This window comes from Lichenostomus cassidix, chromosome 10 (genome assembly GCF_008360975.1).
Source record: "Lichenostomus cassidix isolate B80296 chromosome 10, HeHo_3.0, whole genome shotgun sequence".
Classification (NCBI taxonomy): Eukaryota; Metazoa; Chordata; class Aves; order Passeriformes; family Meliphagidae; genus Lichenostomus; species Lichenostomus cassidix.
Window position 1 is genome coordinate 18,213,254 of NC_139491.1, and position 19,533 is coordinate 18,232,786.

The window sequence follows — 19,533 nt, forward strand, 5'->3', positions numbered from 1 at the left end:
TTTTTAATTAAAGGAATTATGCTTGATGTGCTAGCATAACTGTACTAGCTTCTTGTGTACCATAGTACCAGGTGGCTTGAGAATTAGTACCGACAGACAGACCGATGGAGACATTTATTACACTTTTTACCAAAGGGAGTTACCATTGTAGTGCTTTTGTGTGGAAACTTTTTTCTCCTTTTTTTGTAAATAAAAAAAATAATGTCTTTGTTCTTAACTGGAGGAAGACACTTGCTCACCCACAGCCCTGTTCCTGGTCTGAAAGGCACTGTTTGCAGCGTGCAGGTTTTGGGGTGGGAAAGGGGAGGGAAGAGGGAGGTGTATCCAACCCATTTTATAAGACTGGCAAGAGGAAACAGCAGAGGTAGTGTGTGCATTTGTGGGTTAAACAACTGAGGTATAAGCAGCCTGTAAAGGATATAAATATATAGTATATAATTTTAATTTTTTTTTAATTTTTGGCTTTTCTTCATGGTGGGTAATTTTTATCCACCTTGTCTTCCAGCTCCAAGAATCTTCACTTTTGGGAAGTGTTGCTGGGCAACTTAATCCGGGGCTGATTGTGCTGATGTATTTTTGTCTTTCTGTGTTGGAGAAAACATCATGGGAAATACCAAACCAGTATTTGACAGCGCTGCTCTGCATGTGTGTGTGCGTGTGTGCAAGAGAAGGACGAGGGGTTGGGGGGTCTCAGTGCATTTCACTCCTGAATCCACATATGGAATATATATTTTTTTAAGTAGAGAAATTTAACGCTGGCAGATATTTGAAACATGGGAGAAGATTCTGATTTTAAAAATAAAGAAGTCAGCACAGACTTTGTAAGTCACAACAGCCACCACTGCACTGTGTCTCCTCAAAGGAGGCAGCTTTCCTTGCAAGAACCCATGCTGCCAGTCCTGTGCACCTGGAATGACTTCCATCGTCCCTGGATGGGGAGCCACAAGCAGAGCTTTGCCGCGGCTTCAGCCTCTCCCAGGGACTTACTGTATGTTGAGACAGCAGGTTCATAGAATGACCTGGATTGGAAGAGACCTTCAATATCATCTTGTTCCAGGTTCTCTCCTCCTGCCACCTCTCTTCTCTTTCGTGGAGAGAGGCCAGGGAGCAGGGCTGCAGCAGGACCTGGAGCCAGGGTGGAAGCACTCGGCCCCGAGGGGCCACTACTCATTGGCAGCCAATGCACAGCAGGCAGGTCTGGGACGGGAGCCTCCTATGGAGAGAGGGAAGAGCCCAGGGGGGGATTTTCACACTTTGCCAGCAATAAATCACCCGTCTCGTTTCTCCTCCTTCGCTGTAACCAGGCAGGAAGGGGCTCTCATGTGTCCTCTTCCATTCCAAAGGTGTCATGCATGCTCCCCTATTATTTCCCCCCTCTTTTTATTCTGGTGTATGCTCAAGGTGATCTGGAAGGGAAAATCGTGGGTGATTTAGACTTTTGACCAGCTTGGAAGTACCAGCTGCTGCTGCTTGCTGGGGGTCTTATCCCAGGAGCCTGTGTCTGCATGTCATTGAGCCAGGGGGGCTGCTGCAGGTCCATGGGACACACCATGGGGAGACCTCTGCCTCTGGTGCTCCATATGACATCCCACTTCTGCTCCCAGCCTGTACAATAGCAGAGGTTTGCTTTTTTTTTTTTTTTAATTTTCTTTTTATTCGATCTTGCTTTTTGTATTCTGTAACGTGATCCTCGGCCCACAACCCATGTGATTTCTATACCAATGTTGTAAACTTGACTGTAGCGCAGTATTTCCATTAAAACATCAGGGCTGAGCATCGTGTACAGATTCTTCCTTCCCTCCCACGATACACAATGACATTTGGGACAATTTGGAGGCAAAGCCGGGGCCTGGAGGAGGAGAGGTGGGTGCAAGATTGCTTAGGCTGAGGGACAGCGATGAGGGGGGATCTGCCTTCTCCTCACCCAGGGAGTGCTCAGGGTGGGAGAAGAATCTTACCCCAAACTTGACAAAGCAAACGCATCCCCCCCGAAGCATCAGAGACACAACCATGGTCACAAGGAGCTCTCAGCAGAAAGGAGCAAGAAACTTGTTTGTTCCCTCTTAAATCTCCCTAAGGGCTTCTGGGCAGGCACCTCCAAGCACTCAGCAGGGAAGGGCATCACCTCATTTCTTCAGCAAGGAGAGCTTGCGGTGTCCCACCCACACGGGTAACTCTGAGACATGAGCTCAACCCCAGCGCGGGCACAGCGCCACCCAAACCTGCTACTCACGTGAAACCGAAGGACTGAATTCCTGCACAACAGCCTCCTCGTCCGGGATGCGCCGCGCAGGCTGGGAGCGGGAGAGCTGGAAGCAAGGGCTGCGATGCCCGCAGAGCTCCCGGAGCCTCCCGGAGCCGCCCCGCTCGGGGCCGGGCGAGCTCTGCGGCTGCGCTGTGCCGCGCCGGGCGGGGCTGTGCCGCTGCCATGGCCGCGATCAAGAACCGGCGGACCGCCCTGGAGCGAGTGGAGAAGTTCATCTCCGACACCTACTTCACCGACTGCAACCTGCGGGGCAGGTGGGCGGCTGGGAGGGGACTCTGCGGGACACCCCCGGGGCGCTGGCGTCGGCCGGGACAAGCTCCGTTGTGTCCCCTCAGGGTGGGGACGCTGCCGTGGGTGCGGGGGCTCGGGGGGCTCAGTACACACATATACACACACACCGCCTGGTCGGCCTGGAGCGCTGCCCTGGGGCTTCCCGGCAAAGCCCCCCAGCCCTGCCCTGGCCTCCTGCCCCTTCAACAATGTGCTTTATTACTGAGTGATCTGTTAATATTATTGGGGGTGTAGTGTGGTGGCAGGGCGATTCAGCCATGCTGTGAAAGCTCCCTGTCATACCCCTGGGCTAGCCCGTGTGGGACTGATGTTATTAATGCGTCCTTGCCATCTCCAACCACAGGCTCTTTGGGGATCGCTGTTCACCAGCATCGCTCTCCTACTTCCATACTCCGCGGCGCATCCCGTACGAGGAGGCTGTTGTGCAGGAATTCAAGCCGGCTCAAGTGGGAGAGTCCTTTGGCCCCACGTGAGTACTAGGTTTTGGTGGTGCTGTGACTGTGGTGGGGCTGGAGCTTATGTCTCAGACTTATTTGTGTGTGTGAGACCTCACAAACTCTTCCTGGTGAAGAAATGAGATTATGCTCTTCCCTGCTGAGTGCTTGGAGGTGCCTGCCCAGAAGCCCTTAGGGAGATTTTATGAGGGAACAAACAAGTTTCTTGCCCCTTTCTGCTGAGAGCTCCTTATGACCGTGGTTGTGTCTCTGATGCTTCTGAGGGGGATGTGTTTGCTTGTCAAGTTTGGGAGAAGATTCTTATCCCAGCAGGGGTCAGACAAGCTGCTACTGACTGTTTCTCTGGGGTTCCAGAAGGTCATAGGTTAAGTCAGGTGTGTGTATGGACAAGGCAGCATCCTTGTGTGTGAATCCCATCAAATTCGTGGGCTGTCCCCACTGTCCTTTTTCCACGGAGTCTGTGAGGAAATGTGCTTTCCCTCGGGAGAAAGTCACCCAGTGGACTGAGGTTGCTGCTTGATATCTTCCAGATGGGAGACATGCTGGTTTAAGGTGGAGCTGAACATCCCCCTGGCATGGGCAGGGCAGGAAGTGCACTTCGTCTGGGAGAGTGATGGGGAGGGCATGGTGTGGAGAGATGCCCAGCCTGTCCAGGTACAGAGACATGGATCATGGGTGTGCCAGGTGCCCTGCTGCGTACAGGTGACCTTTGGCACCCCTGCCATGTTCTCTAGTGGTGCGTGGAGGGTTCATGGTGCTGCTGGGGCAGCAGCAGTTCCTGTTCCTGTTCTTGTGCCAGCAATTATCCCACAGCATGTGGGACCAGCCCCTCTGTCCAGCTGGACTTTGCAGTATCATATCATATCCTGCCCATTAAGTCACAGACCTCTGATGACATGTGCTGAATGTGCCATCTTCCTGTGCAGGGATTGACTAAGGAAGGTGAGAAGACCAGCTACATCCTGACTAGAAGCCTGAAAGAGTCAGAGCCCCACAGGTGGGTGGTCAGCTGAGCCAGAGTCCCCTGCCGCTGGGGCACCTTGGTATTGCTGGAAGCCAAGAGGCCAAGGACACGCACATCCTGGTCTGTCCTGGTGCTTGTGACCTGCTCCTTGATGGTTTCCTCTTGGTCCCCACAGCCTGACACTGTACGTGGAGCTGGCCTGCAATGGGCTCTTCGGAGCTGGCAAGGGAAGCATGATTGCCCCTCCAGACCCAGACAGAAGGGTCACCTTGAGCAAGGCTGAGCTGGTCGTCTTCAACAGAGATGTCTATGAACTGCTGGTGGATTTGGAAATACTGCTGGACATGGCTCAGGTCTGGGAGCTCCTCTTCCCTTCTCTCACCCTTTCCTCAACTTCATAGTATCTCCTCCTCCTGCTATTCCATGACCTGAGACCTTGGAGGAGAAAATGATTGCTGCTTGGAGGTGCCTGCCTGCTTTAGCACAACTGATATTCAGTTGAGTAGGAGTAGGAGAAAATTGAATAGAGAAGCCACAGGTGTTTCTTCATCCACTTTCTGCTCCAAAGTGGGATGTGTTAACCACGGTCCAGTGGGATGGGCATATGTGGAACCTGGATTTGGAAGGCATGTGGGAAAAGGCATAAGGTTGTGTTTGTGAAGCAGAGACATGGTGTTTGCCTGTAACCACTGACTGAGACACATTGAAAGGATGTAGCAGATGCTCCCTGAGGCAGGTGACATCTGATCTGATACAGTGGCCAGAGTCAAACTTTTATCCCTCCCAACCCCAGCTCCTCGGGGAGGAGAACCAGAGGAGTTTCCAGGCACTGTACACTGCCAACCAGATGATCAATGTGTGTGATGTTACGGACCCCTCCACCTTCCCCGCTGCACATGACCTGGCTGCAGCCATCTTCAGCCAGAGGAACGGCGAGAGCCAGCACACCATCCATGCCATGGGGCACTGCCACATTGACTCTGGTGAGAGCAGCACAGTGCTCCCTCTCCTCTCACCTGGAGGCCAGGGTGTGCTGCCCAAGGGGAGAACAGGCTGCCCTTGGGCTCCAGGCACAGGGTACCATGCCTTGAAAGAAGGGAATGGAACCTCTGTGCTGCCACAGAGCCGGTTTGTCACTGAGGCAATGTGGGAATGTGGGTCTGGCTGGCTGTGCCCTTTGGAACACTGATGAGGCTGGGGATGAGGGATGAATTACAGCCTGTTGTCTTTTACCTGTTGGGCTTCACCCCTTGATTTCCCATCCTAGGAGGGGTTCAGAGGGGCTCTAGCTACATGAGGAGCTTGTGTTAGGTAATAACCATGGTGGGGCCATGCCTGTCCCTGCAGCCTGGCTGTGGCCATATGAGGAGACCATCCGTAAGTGCGCCCGGAGCTGGGTCACCGTGGTCCATCTGATGGAGCAAAATCCAGAACTCACTTTTGCCTGCTCCCAGGTGAGTGATCTCCCTCTGGACACCTCTCGTCTTCTTGTGGCATGTTGCTTCTCCAGCAAAAAGAGATGGGGGGATGACCAGAATTGTTGAAGAGAGCAGGGAGGGGGTGTGGAGGGAGCTGGGGCTGATCCCTGTGCTCTGGCAGGCGCAGCAGTTCGAGTGGGTGCGGAGCTGCTACCCTGGGCTCTACGCACGGATTCAGGACTTCGTGGCCAAGGGACAGTTCATTCCTGTTGGAGGCACCTGGGTGGAAATGGTGAGTAGCATGGTGAGCCTGGCTCGCCATGCCTTCTTTGTGCCATCCTCTGGAACTAGGTCTGACACTGCAGGGGAGAGCAGAGCCTTTCTGAGCCTCTCTGGTTGGTAATGGTCCCCAGGCGTAGGAACAGCAGCTGTCTGAAGTGTCCAGCCTAGCAAAAATACAATCCTCCCAAACCATTCCCTGAGAAAGGAGCTTTGGACTCCCTAGTATGTTCTTCCTTTTTCTCTCTGCCAAGCCCTGTTCAGGTTGTCCCCACAATGTGCCAGGTCACCTGGGTGGAAATGGGTGTCTTACAAGATTTCTCCTTCCCTGGTGCTTGGCTTTCCTCACTGACTCCCTGTGCCTTCCCCCAGGATGGGAACCTGCCCAGCGGGGAGTCCATGGTGCGGCAGTTTCTCCAGGGACAGCGGTTCTTCCAGGAGCAGTTTGGCCGCATCTGCTCGGAGGTACTTGTTCGTTTCCATCACACCTTTCTTGCACACCATCTCCTTCCATTCCTTGCTCTGTGTGATGTTGGCTTGACTTGTGTGTCCCTCTCCCTCTGCTCCTGTCACCTGTGCTCCCAGTTCTGGCTGCCGGACACGTTTGGATACTCAGCCCAGCTGCCCCAGCTGATGCGTGGCTGTGGAATCCGGCGCTTCCTCACGCAGAAGCTCAGCTGGAACCTGGTGAACTCCTTCCCGGTGAGCTGTGCTTACCCTCTTCAGGGGATTGACATGTGCATTCTGGAGTCTTCTGCAGGGCTGGACCTGTTGGTTCCACAGTCCTTCAGTTCAGCTAACACAGGCTCTGCTTCCAGAAGCCATCGGGTTTTGGTGATAGCGATGTCCTGTGAGGCTTTAGGGGAGAGGAAGGACATGGTTCGAGATCCCAGCTGGGCCCCTGGCCTAGATATTCCTTCTGCTTCCAGACAGGAAGCTGTAACTTTCAGATCCAAGAGACTGCAAATCCAGCCCCTGCCCTCGTGGCATTCCCTGTCCTTGTCTCCTTGAACTGATCCATCAGGGCATCCTGCACGTCCCTGGAAGGAAAGTGAAGACCCAGTTTGAATCGTGAAGAGGCTCTGAAATGCCTATCCTTTGTGCACCACATTTTCCCTTTTCTCCCCTCCAGCATCACACCTTTTTCTGGGAAGGAATTGATGGTTCCCAAGTCCTGACCCATTTCCCCCCTGGTGATTCCTATGGGATGCACGGACGAGTGGAGGAGGTGAGAGAGGTTCCCAGAACTGCACGTGGAGGGCAGTGCCTGCCCCTTGGGGCCAGATCTGAGGCTCCTGGGAGAGGGCACAGCCTGGGAAGGTGCAGGATACCTGGCAGCATTGTTGGACAAAGGCTGTTGGGGTGCCTGACTCCAAGATGTGCCTGTGCCTGATTTAGGCACTTTGGGCTGGGGTAGAGGAGCAAGATTGGGCTTTGCACCCTAAAGACTGACCTGGTTTTCTTGTATGGAGCTGTGGGAGGTGGGACTGGGTGCCAGGGTATTGCAGCTGCCCATAATTTCTCCAGATGCTGAAAACAGTGAAGAACAACAAGGACAAAGGCCGTGTGAACCACAGCGCATTCCTCTTCGGCTTTGGAGATGGAGGAGGGGGACCCACGCAGAAGATGCTGGATAGGATGAAGAGAATGAGTGACACAGATGGGCTGCCAAGGTGAGAGGAGAGCTTCCATCCTCTCTCCTGCCAGGGGCTCGTGCTTTGAGCCAGGCCTGGCCTTCAGCAGTGTCAAAAGAAAGGGAGAAGGGCAAGGAGATGGGCAAGCAGAGGGCTGTGAAGGATTTTCAGGGGGATGGAGTCTCTCCACCATCAAGAGCTGTGAGAACAGGTCCACAGGGCACCCATGGACTGCTTGTGGCCCCTCCATAGAGCCGTGGGGTGAATGGCCAGCACAGCAGCTGTGCCTGGCAGTCAGCCCCTGCCTGTGGGATGTCCACAGGAGAGGGACAGGGGAGCAGGAGAGGGGTAGGAGAAGGGTGAGGGGAATACTGTGTATGGTTGTGTTGCAGTTTCTGAGGCCTATCACCTTTCCAGCCTAGATGCACCATTAGCGGTGTCATAGGCTTCTCCCCAGCTCATCACTGTCTGTGTGTCTGTCCCACAGGGTGCAGACCTCCACTCCTGACCAGCTCTTTTCTGTCTTGGAGAAGGAGTCATCCCAGCTGTGCACTTGGGTGGGAGAGCTCTTCCTCGAGCTGCACAATGGCACCTACACCACCCAGGCCCAGGTGAGGATTCTGCTGCTGGTGGGAGAGATCCACTCCCAGCCACCCATTTCCTGAGCATCTTCCTTCTGTCCTTAATTGGCACCAGATAAAGAAGGGCAATCGGGAGTGTGAGCGAATTCTCCATGACGTGGAAGTGCTCAGCGCCCTGGCTGTGGCTCAGGACAGTGTGTTCCAGTACCCTGCCAGCCAGCTCCAGCGGCTCTGGAGGTGAGATGTGTAGGAGCACTGGTGGTACTGCAGGATGGTTCAGTACATGTACACAACCCCTGCCTTAAACTAATCAGGAATCCACCTGGAAAGAATTTGCTGTTTTGCTTGATTCTCTGGTTGAAAGATAACTCCAAACCCTCACTACTCTGCAGTTTGGAAGCTTCATTTCCTACCTGAGCTTGTTCCTCCCCAGTTTTGACTTGTTTGAGCGTATGCAACAATGTATCTGGTAGCCCTGAGGGGATAAAAACAAATAGCTCTTCCTGCCCATGGTTGTGGTTTACTAAGATGACAGTTGACAAGCCCTGACGTAAAGGAATTTAAAGGATGCTGTGGAAAAAATGCTTTTCTCTCAAGTGTTGGGTAATGGGGGGGAATAAGGAACAGTTACTAAGTTTCTCTGTCTTGCAAACAGAGCTTTTGTTTGAGAGAAGAGCTATTTCTAAGCCAGCACAAATCCGGTGCTCTCACAGCTTCCTTCCCTGGTTTCTGCTCCCTCTTTTAGGTTATTGCTGCTCAACCAGTTCCATGATGTCCTGCCAGGCAGCTGTATCCAGCTCGTGGTTGAGGATGCCCTGCAATACTACACAGGTGAGCAGGGAGTTTGGCTAAGAGGACACTCACCTGTGGGAGCACACTGGGTCCTGCCTGCTGGGGCTCCAACCCTGGACTGCCAGGGCCAGCCTCAGCAGGCATGTCTGAAATAGTGTTAAATTAGTAGGGGTGCCAAGGGATTGAGAACCATCCCGATTTATTGACTTTTCTGCTTGCTGCTGGCATGCTAGGATAGACTCCCACCAAGGTTTGCTTCTGCCTTCACACGGGTGCTTGCAGGAGCTTTGTAAACCAGGATTTTGCAGCTGAGCTGGCACAGCTCATTGTAATCTTGTAATAATAAAGTTCAGAATAATTATACACTTGAATTACTTACTAATAGATAATAATAATTAATGATAATTAGCAATTGTAGCTTGAAAGGAAATAAAGTGTGTGTACATTGCATGGGGAGTGCCAGAAGCTCTCTCAGATCCAACTCAGGCCCTTTTGTTGCCCAGAGATCCGCAGGGATGGTGCTCAGCTGCAGGAGGAAGCTGTGCAATCCCTGTGCAGGGATCTGCTGCAGCCCAAGGCACAGAGCACCCAGAGCACCCTCGTGTTGAACACTTTGCCCTGGGAACGCACCGAGGTGATCTCCAGGCCTGGGCCAGATGGAACAGAGACTTTGGGTATGTCTGACCTGGGAGTAACTCTAGTATCAGAATTCCTTACAGGGGCAGAGATAGCTAACAGGGAACTCTGCTTCTCCCTGCCCTGGGGAGGGTTTTATTGACTGTTCGAATTGTTCTTTGGACAACTTGAAAGGGGATAAAGTCCCCTAAAGTATGGACGAAGAGGAGGGTGTGGTAGGAGGTGGTAGGTTTGACATGAGAGCAGCTGGGCAGCACAGTAGTGTGACTTGGGGTTCAGTCTGGGGCAAATGTTGGAATGGAACCTCTTTGCTTTCCAGCTCTGGTGACAGTCCCCAGCATGGGCTATGCTCTGGTGCAGGAACCATTTGTGTCTCCTGTGACAGTGAAGAGACAGGTAAGCACAAGGCAGTTTTCCTCAGATCTGTATTCCCTGTGTCAAAGGTTGTTTTGAGGAGAAATCCAAGGAACCTAGCATTCAGCAAATTCACATACTAATTTTGCAACTGAGGCACTTAGCTCTCACAGGTGAGGGTCTGTGACACCTGTTTCTGGCCTTTTCCCAAGGAGGATGGCTCCATTACCATGGAGAATGGGGTAATTGCTGTCTGCCTGGACATGATGGGGCACCTGACCTCACTTCAGCTGCTGGACTCAGGGAGGTCTGTGTCACCCAGTTCCTAGCCCCACACTCCTCAAACCTCTCCCAAGACTTCTCACTCTACGCCTTTCTCCACAACCAGTCCTTCTGATGCTGTTGTTCCTCTGTTCTGCTTTCTTTCAGAGAGTCAGTCCCAGATGGCTGCTATGCCAACCAGTTTGCACTCTTTGATGATGTTCCCCTCTACTGGGATGCCTGGGATGTGATGGACTATCACTTGCAAACCAGGTAGAGGAGCACTGCATGCAGGACTTGGATTTTGGCTTTGCCCTGATCCTCTTGCCTCCCTGTCAGTCCTAGCTGTAAGAGAGCATTCACTCTGGAGAGGTGTGGGTGGCTGGATTTGGATTTGGGAACCTGGATCTACCAGGCTGAGATTCTCTCTGCCTTCATTCCTTTCTCTAGGAAGCCAGTGACAACGCTGCTGAAGCCTCTGGAAATCACCCTGGCTGGAGGCCTGCGGGGAAGTGTGAGGTTTTCCCTGCAGGTTGGGAAAAGCAGCACCTTAACCCAGGAGATCATCCTGGATGCCATGTGCCCATTCCTCCGCTTCCTGACACAGGTTTGGCCCATGGCTGCTGTGTGATACCAACATTTCTATGCAGCTGGGAACTGGGGAGCTGAACCTTGTGCCTGAATTATATCCCTCCTCCCTGTTTTCTTCCCTGGAGTCCCCTGCTGCCTGTCCTCCTCTGTGGGAAGCAGCCCAAGGGTGGGGGGCCCGCAGGACATGGGTGGAAGAGGGACCCACCAGTTCACTGATGTTGAGTCTGGTGTGTTTTTGTTGTAGCTGATGTGGACTGGCTGCTACACACCAGGAAATGCAGTCTGTGCCTGTCAGAGGTGACGTGCTTCTGCTCCCACATTTAGGTTGAGTGGAAGGAGGCTCACAAGTTCCTGAAGGTGGAGTTCCCTGTGCAGGTGCGGAGCACAGACGCTACCTACGAGATCCAGTTTGGACACCTGCAGCGGCCAACCCACTGGAACACATCCTGGGACTGGGCTCGGTTTGAGGTGAGAGGGGAGCTGGTCTGGTGCCAGGGCCAAACTGCTCCTACTCTGGGCATTAGTTCTGTGTGGTGAACACATCCCTTGCTGCCTGCTGCAGGTGTGGGCTCACAAGTGGCTGGATCTCTCCGAGCACGGCTTTGGGGTAGCTCTGCTGAACGACTGCAAATACGGGGCATCAGCCCACAGGAACGTCCTCAGCCTCTCCCTGTGAGTTAGGGATGGGTGAGGGGGGAGCTGCTGCATGTACTCTGCCTTCAGAGGTGTCTCTTGGAAGTCAAGGAAACACCTGGACCTAAATGACCTTAGTTAAGAAGGAGGTAGTCTGGTGGGTGGCTGTTGTCTGAGAATTTGGCTGACTTACATTATCTTAGTCAATTAGAACTAATTCCTGTGACCTGGAATGTGCTCATAGATAATTCAGGAGAGATCAGATTTGTATTTGTACCAGGTAGCTTTTCTGTTGCTAGCCAAAACATACCCCAGGAAGGGAGGCTTACAAGGAGAGGAAAGGAACAGGAGTGTTCATGTTATGGATGCATACTAAGCTAAAAGAAACTGTGTATTTCAGTTTGACTCCGTCAGCCACAATTTTCACAGGAACACACCCCAGTTTTTTAGCTTCTTGGACTGTCCAGGATTTGTTTGCTATTGTGTGTTTGCTTCCACTTCAGGGCCCAGCCTCGAGGTAGCAGGGCAAGCAGTTGTCTTGTCACAGTGCTCTGGCTCTGCTCTGTGTGACAGCAGGTACTGTCAAGACACTGGTCTCACTAACCTCATGTTGCCTTAGGCTGAGAGCACCCAAGTCCCCCGATGCCACAGCAGACATTGGGCACCATCAGTTCACCTATGCCGTGATGCCTCACCGGGGTGAGTGACAGGCAGAGCTGGGCCCTGTGGGGACATGCAGGGTGGGAGATGCCCCAGTGAGCCTTGGGGTGAGCGTGTCTCCAGCTGTGCAGGTGCAGAAGCTGCACTGAGGTTCTTGTGCTGCAGGTTCCTTCCAGGAGGCCGGTGTGATTCAGCAAGCCTACAACTTAAATTTCCCCCTCCACGTGGTCCCAGCCAGCTGTGCCCAGTGCCCATCCTGGAGTGCCTTTTCTGTCAGCTCACCTGCCATTGTGCTAGAGACTGTCAAGCAGGCAGGTGCTGGGGCAGAGGAGGGGAGGGCAGAGGGGTTAAGGTGCTGTTGTTGAGCAACGCTTGCTTTTTCACCCGGAGTGGTGGTCAGGCTCAGCTGAGCACAGCAACTTCTGTTAGAGAGGCTGTGCCTGTCTCATTTGCATGAACTCCTCCCTGCACTGTCCCCCAAAGGCTGAGGACAGACCTGAGGCTGTGGTGGTTCGGCTCTACGAGGCTCATGGCAGCACAGTGACCGCCTGGCTCCAGACCTCCCTCCCCATTAAAGAGGCAATGCTGTAAGTCCAAGCCAGAGGGCTGGGGGTGCATGGGGATGGAGATCAGTCCTTTCAGCCTCGTGCTTTTTCCCACAGCTGTGACCTCCTGGAACGTCCAGCTGCACAGGGCTACCTGCCAATGGAGCAACAGGGCCTGAGGCTTTCCTTCACACCCTTCCGTGTGCTCTCTGTCCTCCTGGTCCTGAAGCGCTGACACAAACATTGCCTTGCTGATGCTGAAGCAACTTGGAGCAATACTGTGAGCTCAAATCACAGACTGAGCTGTCCCTGATCCCAAGAGTTGTGCAAGGCAGCAGTGTCAGGGAAGGGCAATGTCCCCATGTCCTGCACCCAACTGTTGGAGGGCAGCGCTTGAACAACCCTGCTCCTCAGGGAAGGAGGACAGCTGCCCACTGCCCAACCAGGGTAGGTGGTCTTGAGTGAGTTCTGAGCTCACTGACGTGTGGATAAAGGTGCAGGCAGGCTGGTGGCCCTGCACAGCCTCTGCTTTAGCCCTAGGGGTTTGGGGAGCAGCAGCTCCCACAGTGACTCCTGTGTCTCAAACTTCATCTAGCAGCGAGTGTAAAAACACACTCCACTCCTTCTCTTCTCCCTCTGCCTGCCCCTTGCACTGCCCTTGCAGAAAAGGAAACACAAAAAATCAAGAGAATTACATAAAAACAAGCTCCAGCCTGTTTTCTTAACTTAGTTCCAGGTAATTGCACTGACCTGCCTCCTCCCAGGGGCTTTGTTGTAGTTGCTTTTCTAGTGTCCACCTAAGCAGGATTTCACTCCTGCTGGGACTGGGAAGGCAAAGCTTATCTTTATTTTGGGGGGACGAGGTGGAGGGGAAGCCTGCTCCAGCCCCTGTGGGGAAGAGGCTGGGCACAGAGGTATTTATCCACAGCATGAAAAGGCATGCACAGTGATTTCTACACAAAATACTTTTATTAGCTAAAAACAGTGATTTGATCAGCAGCCAGAAGGGGAAGAGGTAAGAGTCAAAGTCCAGCACAATATGTGGTCCTGGCCCCTTTTCTCCTCAAATGCCTGTGGACAGCAGGAAAAAGCCCCATCACCAAGCTGAGCTTCTCCCTCCCACACTGGCAGGATGCAACAGTAGCAAGTAAGTGTGAGCATGGGTACAGACCAGCTCCGTTTTCCTTAGCACTAACACGGGTCTGTGGCCAGGCTCTCCCTGAGCTCCTCTTGGCCCCTCAGGAGGTGGCAGCGAGTGACAATCACACGGCAGGGGCCGTGCCTGGAGAAGGGAGAGGAAAATGAGGATTCAGTGGGCAAGGGGATATCTGGCTCTGCCCCATAGGCTCCTGTCCAGCCTTTTGGCATCCCTCAGTCCCCTTGCCACAAGGGAGTTCTCCCACAGCCCCCAGCTGTGCACCAAAGCCACAGGGGCTGCCAGTCTCACCTTTGCCCCTGCGGGCAGATGTCCGGCGGCTCCTTCTGACGCTTTGAGGCACCTCAGGCTCAGGCAAGGCTGGAGCAGCAGTTGCTTTCCTCCTCCCACGAGCACGTCCTTTCCTTGGCCCATCAGCCTCCTCTTCCTTCTTTTCCTCCTCCTCCTCTGACTTCAGGGAGTTTACTGCAGCCCTGCGCCTCTGCTTCAAGGCACGTGAGGTGACCTGGGTGGGCATCAGAGCTGGAGCTTAGCAGAAGTGTCCTTGGAGCACCAAGATGAGAAACTCCATGTAGGATCACCACCATGAACTCATGAGCAGCCTGAGCAAGGCATGGGGAACACAACATCCTGACACAGCCACAAAGCTGCTCACCTTGGGGGTCGGTGCCTCAGGGTCTGCCTTCACCTGAGGGCTCTTCTTGCGGGGTGTCTTGCGGGGTTTCTGCCCTGCATGAGATGTGCCCAGGTGAGGAGGGGATGAGGCAGAGCCTGCACCCCAAGGGACAGGCCATGGCACAGTGACCTTGCAGGGGTGCTGTCCTGGGTGATGTGAGGAACTGCAGGATGAAAAACCATCCAACAGCTGCACCCAGGCAGGTTGGGATGCTGGTAGGAAACCCTGGGGACAAATGGGCTCTGTCCCTTGGTGCCAACGCCTGTCAGCACCCTAGAGAGAATGGCTTTGCTCCTGCCTGTGCCCTTGAGCTACACAGCAAGAACAGGGTTTCCCAGCCTCCAGCCCTCCTGGAACAAGAGTGGGTCCCACAGAAGGGGAGAGGACACTCACCTTTGGGAGCCATGGGGCCAGGCTCTCCCTGTAAGGAAGGGACAGAGCATTGAACAGGGTGCAGTCATTTTGCAGGCAACAGCAGCAAAATCTCTGCCCCTTCTCCATCCTGCAGCCATTGCAGTGATAGGGAAACAGCTACATTTCTCTGGGAAGGCAGGGGAGTTAGACTTGCTCTGCCTACCTGTGCCTTGTGGACTCTGCTGTCAATCCCTGTACCTGCAAGGCACAGGGCACAGGAGGAAAGAACAGGGCTGCCAGACCACCCGAGCCCCTCATTCCCTCCATCTGCTCCAGACTGCTCACCATCCCTTAGCTAGCTGCCCACCACACAGCAGGTCCTTGTCACCTCCATGCCCAGCAGCTTGATGAAGAGGGAGACCCCCAGCCACAAAGTGTAATGGGAGTCTCAGCAAGCAGAAAACAGACTGGTGTCCCCTTGGAGGAGTGCTTTGGGGGCCCCCCAGCTCCAGAGAGCAGCCCCAGGCTCCTACCTGGAACCATATGGTCCTGCCATTGCGGTCACGCATGGAGCTCATGCCAGGCACCAAGTAACACTGCAGCCAGGTCTTGAAGGCAGCATAGTTATCTGGGTGCTCAGGGTCAAGGAGCTGCTTCTCTGGGAAGGGAGAAAGGGAAAGGACAGAGCAGAAGCCATGAACACTGTGTCAGGGTGCCCTCCCAAACCTCCTGATGCTGAGAATGCAGAGCCCCAGCCTCCCTGCCAAACCCATCCCCCAGCTGTCTGCCCTGTCCCCTCACCTGCCGTGATGACCTCCATGGGCACGGTGTGGCACAGCTCCAGGAGATCTGGATTCTCCTGCATCAGCTTCACCTTCTTGCTCAGTGTCAGGGAAGGATCCTGCAGGGATGGAGAAATGAGAGAAGTCGTGTGCCAGATACCTCTGCTTCCTCAGGTTCTCTCTTCCTGTCTTCTTCCCCATCTCTTGCCCTCAGAGGATGAGCTGCCAAAGTCTCCACTCAACAGCCTTGAGCTCATCACACAGTAGACTTCCAACTTAACTACAAAGACATGGAAAAGGACTAACAAACACACAAAATCAGCAGCAAGTTGTGTAGTTTGTTTTCAGACTTCTTTAAAATAGCCACTTCCTCTCCCCTGAGGTCACAAGGCTTTACTGCAGCCTTCTCCTTGCAGATTTTAAGCTTGCAAGGTGTTTGTTTCCCTCACCTTTTCTTCTTCACCCACCCCAAAAACACTTGTAGACTTCCTTAGGTCAGAAGACTGGCAGAGCTCATCATGCAGGGCCATGGGCAACCAAACCCCTACTTATGGCATCTGTCTGGAAACCTGCTGCTTTCTGAACCTGTGAAAGCACCCGGTATTCCCCACCTTCTTCCTCCTCTCCTCCTCCTGATCCTTCATGGCCTCCAGCACAGTCCGAGCTTTTTCAAAAGGAGGGATCTTCAACCTGAGAGAGTTACATGTAAGCCTGAACCCTCGGTTCTGGCACTTCCAGTGTCTACCAGGTGAGGAGACACAGCTGGCTTAGCCACGGAGCTGTCACGCTCCAGCAAATTCTGAGACTAAACCTTCATGGCAGGTCAGTGGGTGCTCAACCCACCTTACCTGTACAGGATCTCAGCACGCAGGTAATTCCCAATTCCATTGAAATACTTCTGGTTTAACAGGACCTCACAGATGGGCTTGTCAAAAGCCCTGTCATCCAGGTTCTTCAGCACATTCTCCCTGCAAGAGAGCACGGGGCATCAAGAAGAGTCACCTGGGCATGTCAGTGCAGGAAAAGCATCCAAAACCGAGAACGGGGCACTCCTCACGACGCTCACCTGAATGCCTGGTACTCGGAGACCACGCAGGGCCCGCGTTCCGGCTGCCAGGCGTCCCCCAGGCGCCAGGACCCGAAGCGCCGGGGGTCGACGAAGCAGAGGGCGCGCGGCGGGCTCTCTCGGGTGAGGAAGCGAAGGTGGGCATGGCGGGGCAGCTCGGCGGCGGGACACAGCCGGAACGACCCCGACATGCCGAAGCGGAACACGAGGTCCTGCGGGGGGGCGGCAGGGGGGTCCAGCGCGCTCAGCGTCAGCCGCAGCTCCTTGCCCCGGGCAATGGCTGAGATGCGGTAGGCCTCGCTGCGGAAGGGCACCTCCGGGCCGCGGCCCACCGCCGAGCGCTCCACGCCGCCCCCGAACACCAGCCCCCCGCATGCCCCGTTGATGAAGCGCCCGGCCAGGTGCAGCTCCGGGCATTCGGGCATGGCCGCGACCGCACTCGCACAGCCCGGACCCGCCGCCGCTGCCTGAAGGCACGGCACGCCCCCATTGGCTGCACCTGGGCGGTGCGCACTCCCATTGGCTGCGCGGTGGGCGGTGCGCACTCCCATTGGCTGCAAGTTGATGCCGGAGGTTGTTGTCCTGCCGAGGCGGCCCCGGCGAGACGCAACGCGGGGACACAGCGGCACACGGTTTAGCTTTGTCACCGGGACTTTATTGGAGCTGTCCCAAAGACCCCGGGAAACAAGGAGGGCAGTGAAACGTCCTCCTCCCCAGCCAGGAGCACTAGTCTGGTCCCCCAACTCAGTGTCACAACTCAGTGTCGGTGCCTCCCGCCACGGCCCTTTTCTGGCTCCTCAGAGAAGTGTGTTCATCAGGGTCTGGGCCTGCTTCAGCTCTGCAGAGAGAGGACGAAGATGTGGGGGAGCTGCTGGTATTGCAGCATCCCTCCCAGCATCACCTTCCCAGCATGCCTCCCACAGCATTTTTCCCTGCAGAATCCCCCACAGAAGTCCCTGCTGCCACCCCTCCTGGAGCCTCACCTGCCAGCAGCACCCGAAATTTGTTGGCTGAGAGTGTCACAGGGATAGCTGTCATCTTCTCACGCTCTCTGTCCTGCACGTTGAAGGTCAGGTGCACCAGGGGCTCATTGACCTCCTGCAGCTCGCTGGAGCTGAGAGTGTAATCCACCCGCCAGCACACTGAGCCCAGCTGGCTCACTAGGGTGGGTAGTGGAATGGTATCAGCATCCTGGTTCACTCCAGCAGGGTGACTGACATTGACCCCCAAACCCCTATGAAGACCAAACACCCCACTCACATCGCAGGCTGCAGGCCCTGAGCCTGTCCTGGAGGGAGCTCTGCTTCTCCTCATAGGAACGGCACAACCCACTGGCATGCTCTGCTCATGTAGGGAGACAAGAGAAGAATCCCTCTGCTTACAGCAGACCTGCAGCTGCCAAACCCCACCAAAGCACCTGAGAAACCCCCAGGGACTGATGGCACAGAAGGGAGGTGATGGAGGACAGCACAGCAGCCAGCCTGCCCTCTGCCTGCATGTGAAGAAGGGAAGGCTGGGAACTGTCAGGTGCATCCCACCATGGTGCAATCCCAAACGTTTACCTTACCTTTGGGCAGCCCCAGCTGCTGCAGCTCACTTGACAGAGACTCACTGTCTACATTGTGCTTTGCTGCACTGGAGAGGATGAAGCCTAGTACAGCGATGGTCGCCTTCACATCCCCTGACTCTGCAAACGAGATGGAGTGAGCTCTGTCACCTTAGGAAGGCATCCCCAGATGGATCGCTGCCCATCCCCAGAGCATGGCTCCATCAGGGGATGCTGGTAAGGACACCAGTGCTCACCTAACTTTGCATCTGAGGTCAGCTTCAGGATCTTGTCATACTGTGGGAGAGCAGAGTGTCATGGTAAACAGCTAACACACTCGCTACCAGTGTTAACAAAAATAATTCTTACCTTAATGTTAATACTAATAACACTTACTATGCATATTATTACTACTAGTAGCGGCTGCTAGCGTTCTTAACGCTGAGACTTGCATGAAGGACACGACATTAATTAATATTACTGATTATGCCATTGTAGGATTGAAACTTGGTCTCTACAGCGGTAGCCCCACTTACTTCGATGGCCTCCCCCAACAGGTCCCGCAGCACCTGGGCGCAGATCAGCTTCAGCTTCACCGAGGACTGCGGGGGAGAAGAATGGTGAGCAGCGGGCCTGGAGCAGGCGGGGGGGCAGGCAGGGAGAGGCGGGAGCGCGCGGGCACTTAACTATTTTCGCCAGGGTGCTGATCTCGGCCAGCACCCAGTCGGGGCAGTCCAAGTCCCCGCAGAAGCGGAATCGCTGCAGGGGAAGAGGCGGTCAGAGCCCACCACGGACTCTGAGAGCCCTCCCCACTCCCAGCCGCCGCCCCCTTCCCCACCATGTCGCCGCCGCTCCCTGGCCTACTGTGCCCCCGCAGAGTCCGCCTTTGCGACCCGGAACCACTCCCGGGCGGGCTGCCGCTCCGCCCCTACCCGAGTGCCGATGGGGCGTTCCGGGAGAGGCTGTGCGAGGGGCTACAGGCCGGGACTTGGTCCGAGAGAGGGTCGTGGAAGGAGACGGGAGTCTCGGGAGCGGGACTCAGGGAGACCTCGGACCCTTCAAGCGCCCCTCGCACCCCCGAAAGGAGTGCCTCGCCGTCTCGGGGCCGCAGCCTCACAGGCTCCAAGGCCTACAAATCCCGGCCCGCCTTTCTCCGCACCGCCCAATCACAGCGGCTCTTTCAGTGGGGCGCGGCCCCGCCTAACTCAGCCCTCAGCCCGGCCCCGCCCTCCGGTTCGCCTCAGGCGCCGATCCCGCCGCCGCCGCTTCGGGAGGTGGCGCAGCCACGGCCCCCGCTGCCGCAGCCCCGGCATGTGGTGTCGGAGTCCGGAAAGGGCATGCGGGAGCTCCCTGTTCACGTCTCGGCCGGGAGTTCTCCCAGCGAAACGGGAGTGGACGGCGGGAAGTGGGGGAATCGAACTCCGGAGCGGCGGCGGCTGCGGGGCCTGAGGGGACAGCGGGGGCGGGGCGCGAAGCCGAGCGTGGCGGGAACGGGCGGGCTGGGATTGGTGGGGCCGGCGCTGTCTCGGGTTGTGATTGGCTGGGCTGGCCCGGCCGTGGGGTATAAATAGCGGGTGCCGGGGGTCTGAGCGC

General features: G+C 55.2%; 3 protein-coding genes and 1 long non-coding RNA gene across 9 annotated transcripts; 1 reads left to right on the plus strand and 3 right to left on the minus strand.

Annotated features, from left to right (window-relative positions):
- Positions 1 to 765: 765 nt before the first annotated feature.
- On the minus strand, positions 766 to 2,368 carry LOC146432873 (uncharacterized). Its single transcript, XR_014854363.1, has 2 exons — positions 2,234 to 2,368; positions 766 to 1,406 (listed from the first exon to the last, which is right to left on the minus strand). It is a non-coding gene; the product is annotated as an uncharacterized LOC146432873 (long non-coding RNA).
- On the plus strand, positions 2,266 to 13,065 carry MAN2C1 (mannosidase alpha class 2C member 1). Of its 2 annotated transcripts, XM_085070985.1 has the most exons (26): positions 2,386 to 2,520; positions 2,901 to 3,026; positions 3,543 to 3,666; positions 3,939 to 4,009; positions 4,152 to 4,329; positions 4,770 to 4,959; positions 5,324 to 5,430; positions 5,576 to 5,686; positions 6,046 to 6,138; positions 6,259 to 6,375; positions 6,806 to 6,901; positions 7,201 to 7,346; positions 7,795 to 7,918; positions 8,004 to 8,125; positions 8,634 to 8,719; positions 9,184 to 9,354; positions 9,636 to 9,712; positions 9,883 to 9,977; positions 10,100 to 10,204; positions 10,382 to 10,538; positions 10,847 to 10,990; positions 11,085 to 11,194; positions 11,775 to 11,854; positions 11,981 to 12,126; positions 12,299 to 12,402; positions 12,478 to 13,065. In XM_085070985.1, the coding sequence occupies exons 1-26, from the start codon at positions 2,429 to 2,431 to the stop codon at positions 12,593 to 12,595; spliced, it is 3,090 nt and encodes a 1,029-aa protein (XP_084927111.1). In that variant the 5' UTR covers positions 2,386 to 2,428; the 3' UTR covers positions 12,596 to 13,065. The 2 variants fall into 2 exon arrangements, with proteins under 2 accessions (XP_084927110.1, XP_084927111.1); XM_085070984.1 differs by lacking the exon at positions 3,543 to 3,666 and having other exon boundaries at positions 2,266 to 2,520.
- A 245-nt stretch (positions 13,066 to 13,310) lies between these two features.
- Positions 13,311 to 16,945, minus strand: NEIL1 (nei like DNA glycosylase 1). 5 transcript variants are annotated; one of them, XR_014854361.1, is made up of 10 exons: positions 16,395 to 16,945; positions 16,177 to 16,296; positions 15,940 to 16,018; positions 15,348 to 15,447; positions 15,080 to 15,204; positions 14,586 to 14,613; positions 14,172 to 14,287; positions 13,808 to 14,021; positions 13,532 to 13,642; positions 13,311 to 13,431 (listed from the first exon to the last, which is right to left on the minus strand). XR_014854361.1 is itself a non-coding variant. In XM_085070990.1 (9 exons), the coding sequence occupies exons 1-9, from the start codon at positions 16,943 to 16,945 to the stop codon at positions 13,623 to 13,625; spliced, it is 1,311 nt and encodes a 436-aa protein (XP_084927116.1). In that variant the 3' UTR covers positions 13,311 to 13,622. The 5 variants fall into 5 exon arrangements, 3 of the variants coding, with proteins under 3 accessions (XP_084927116.1, XP_084927114.1, XP_084927117.1); XM_085070990.1 differs by having other exon boundaries at positions 13,311 to 13,642; positions 14,172 to 14,245; XM_085070988.1 differs by having other exon boundaries at positions 13,311 to 13,642.
- Positions 16,946 to 17,027: 82 nt separating this feature from the next.
- On the minus strand, positions 17,028 to 19,021 carry COMMD4 (COMM domain containing 4). Its single transcript, XM_085070994.1, has 8 exons — positions 18,779 to 19,021; positions 18,628 to 18,699; positions 18,477 to 18,542; positions 18,198 to 18,237; positions 17,962 to 18,081; positions 17,655 to 17,735; positions 17,378 to 17,554; positions 17,028 to 17,232 (listed from the first exon to the last, which is right to left on the minus strand). Exons 1-8 carry the CDS (start codon positions 18,779 to 18,781, stop codon positions 17,192 to 17,194), a joined length of 600 nt encoding a protein of 199 aa, XP_084927120.1. The 5' UTR covers positions 18,782 to 19,021; the 3' UTR covers positions 17,028 to 17,191.
- Positions 19,022 to 19,533: the final 512 nt, after the last annotated feature.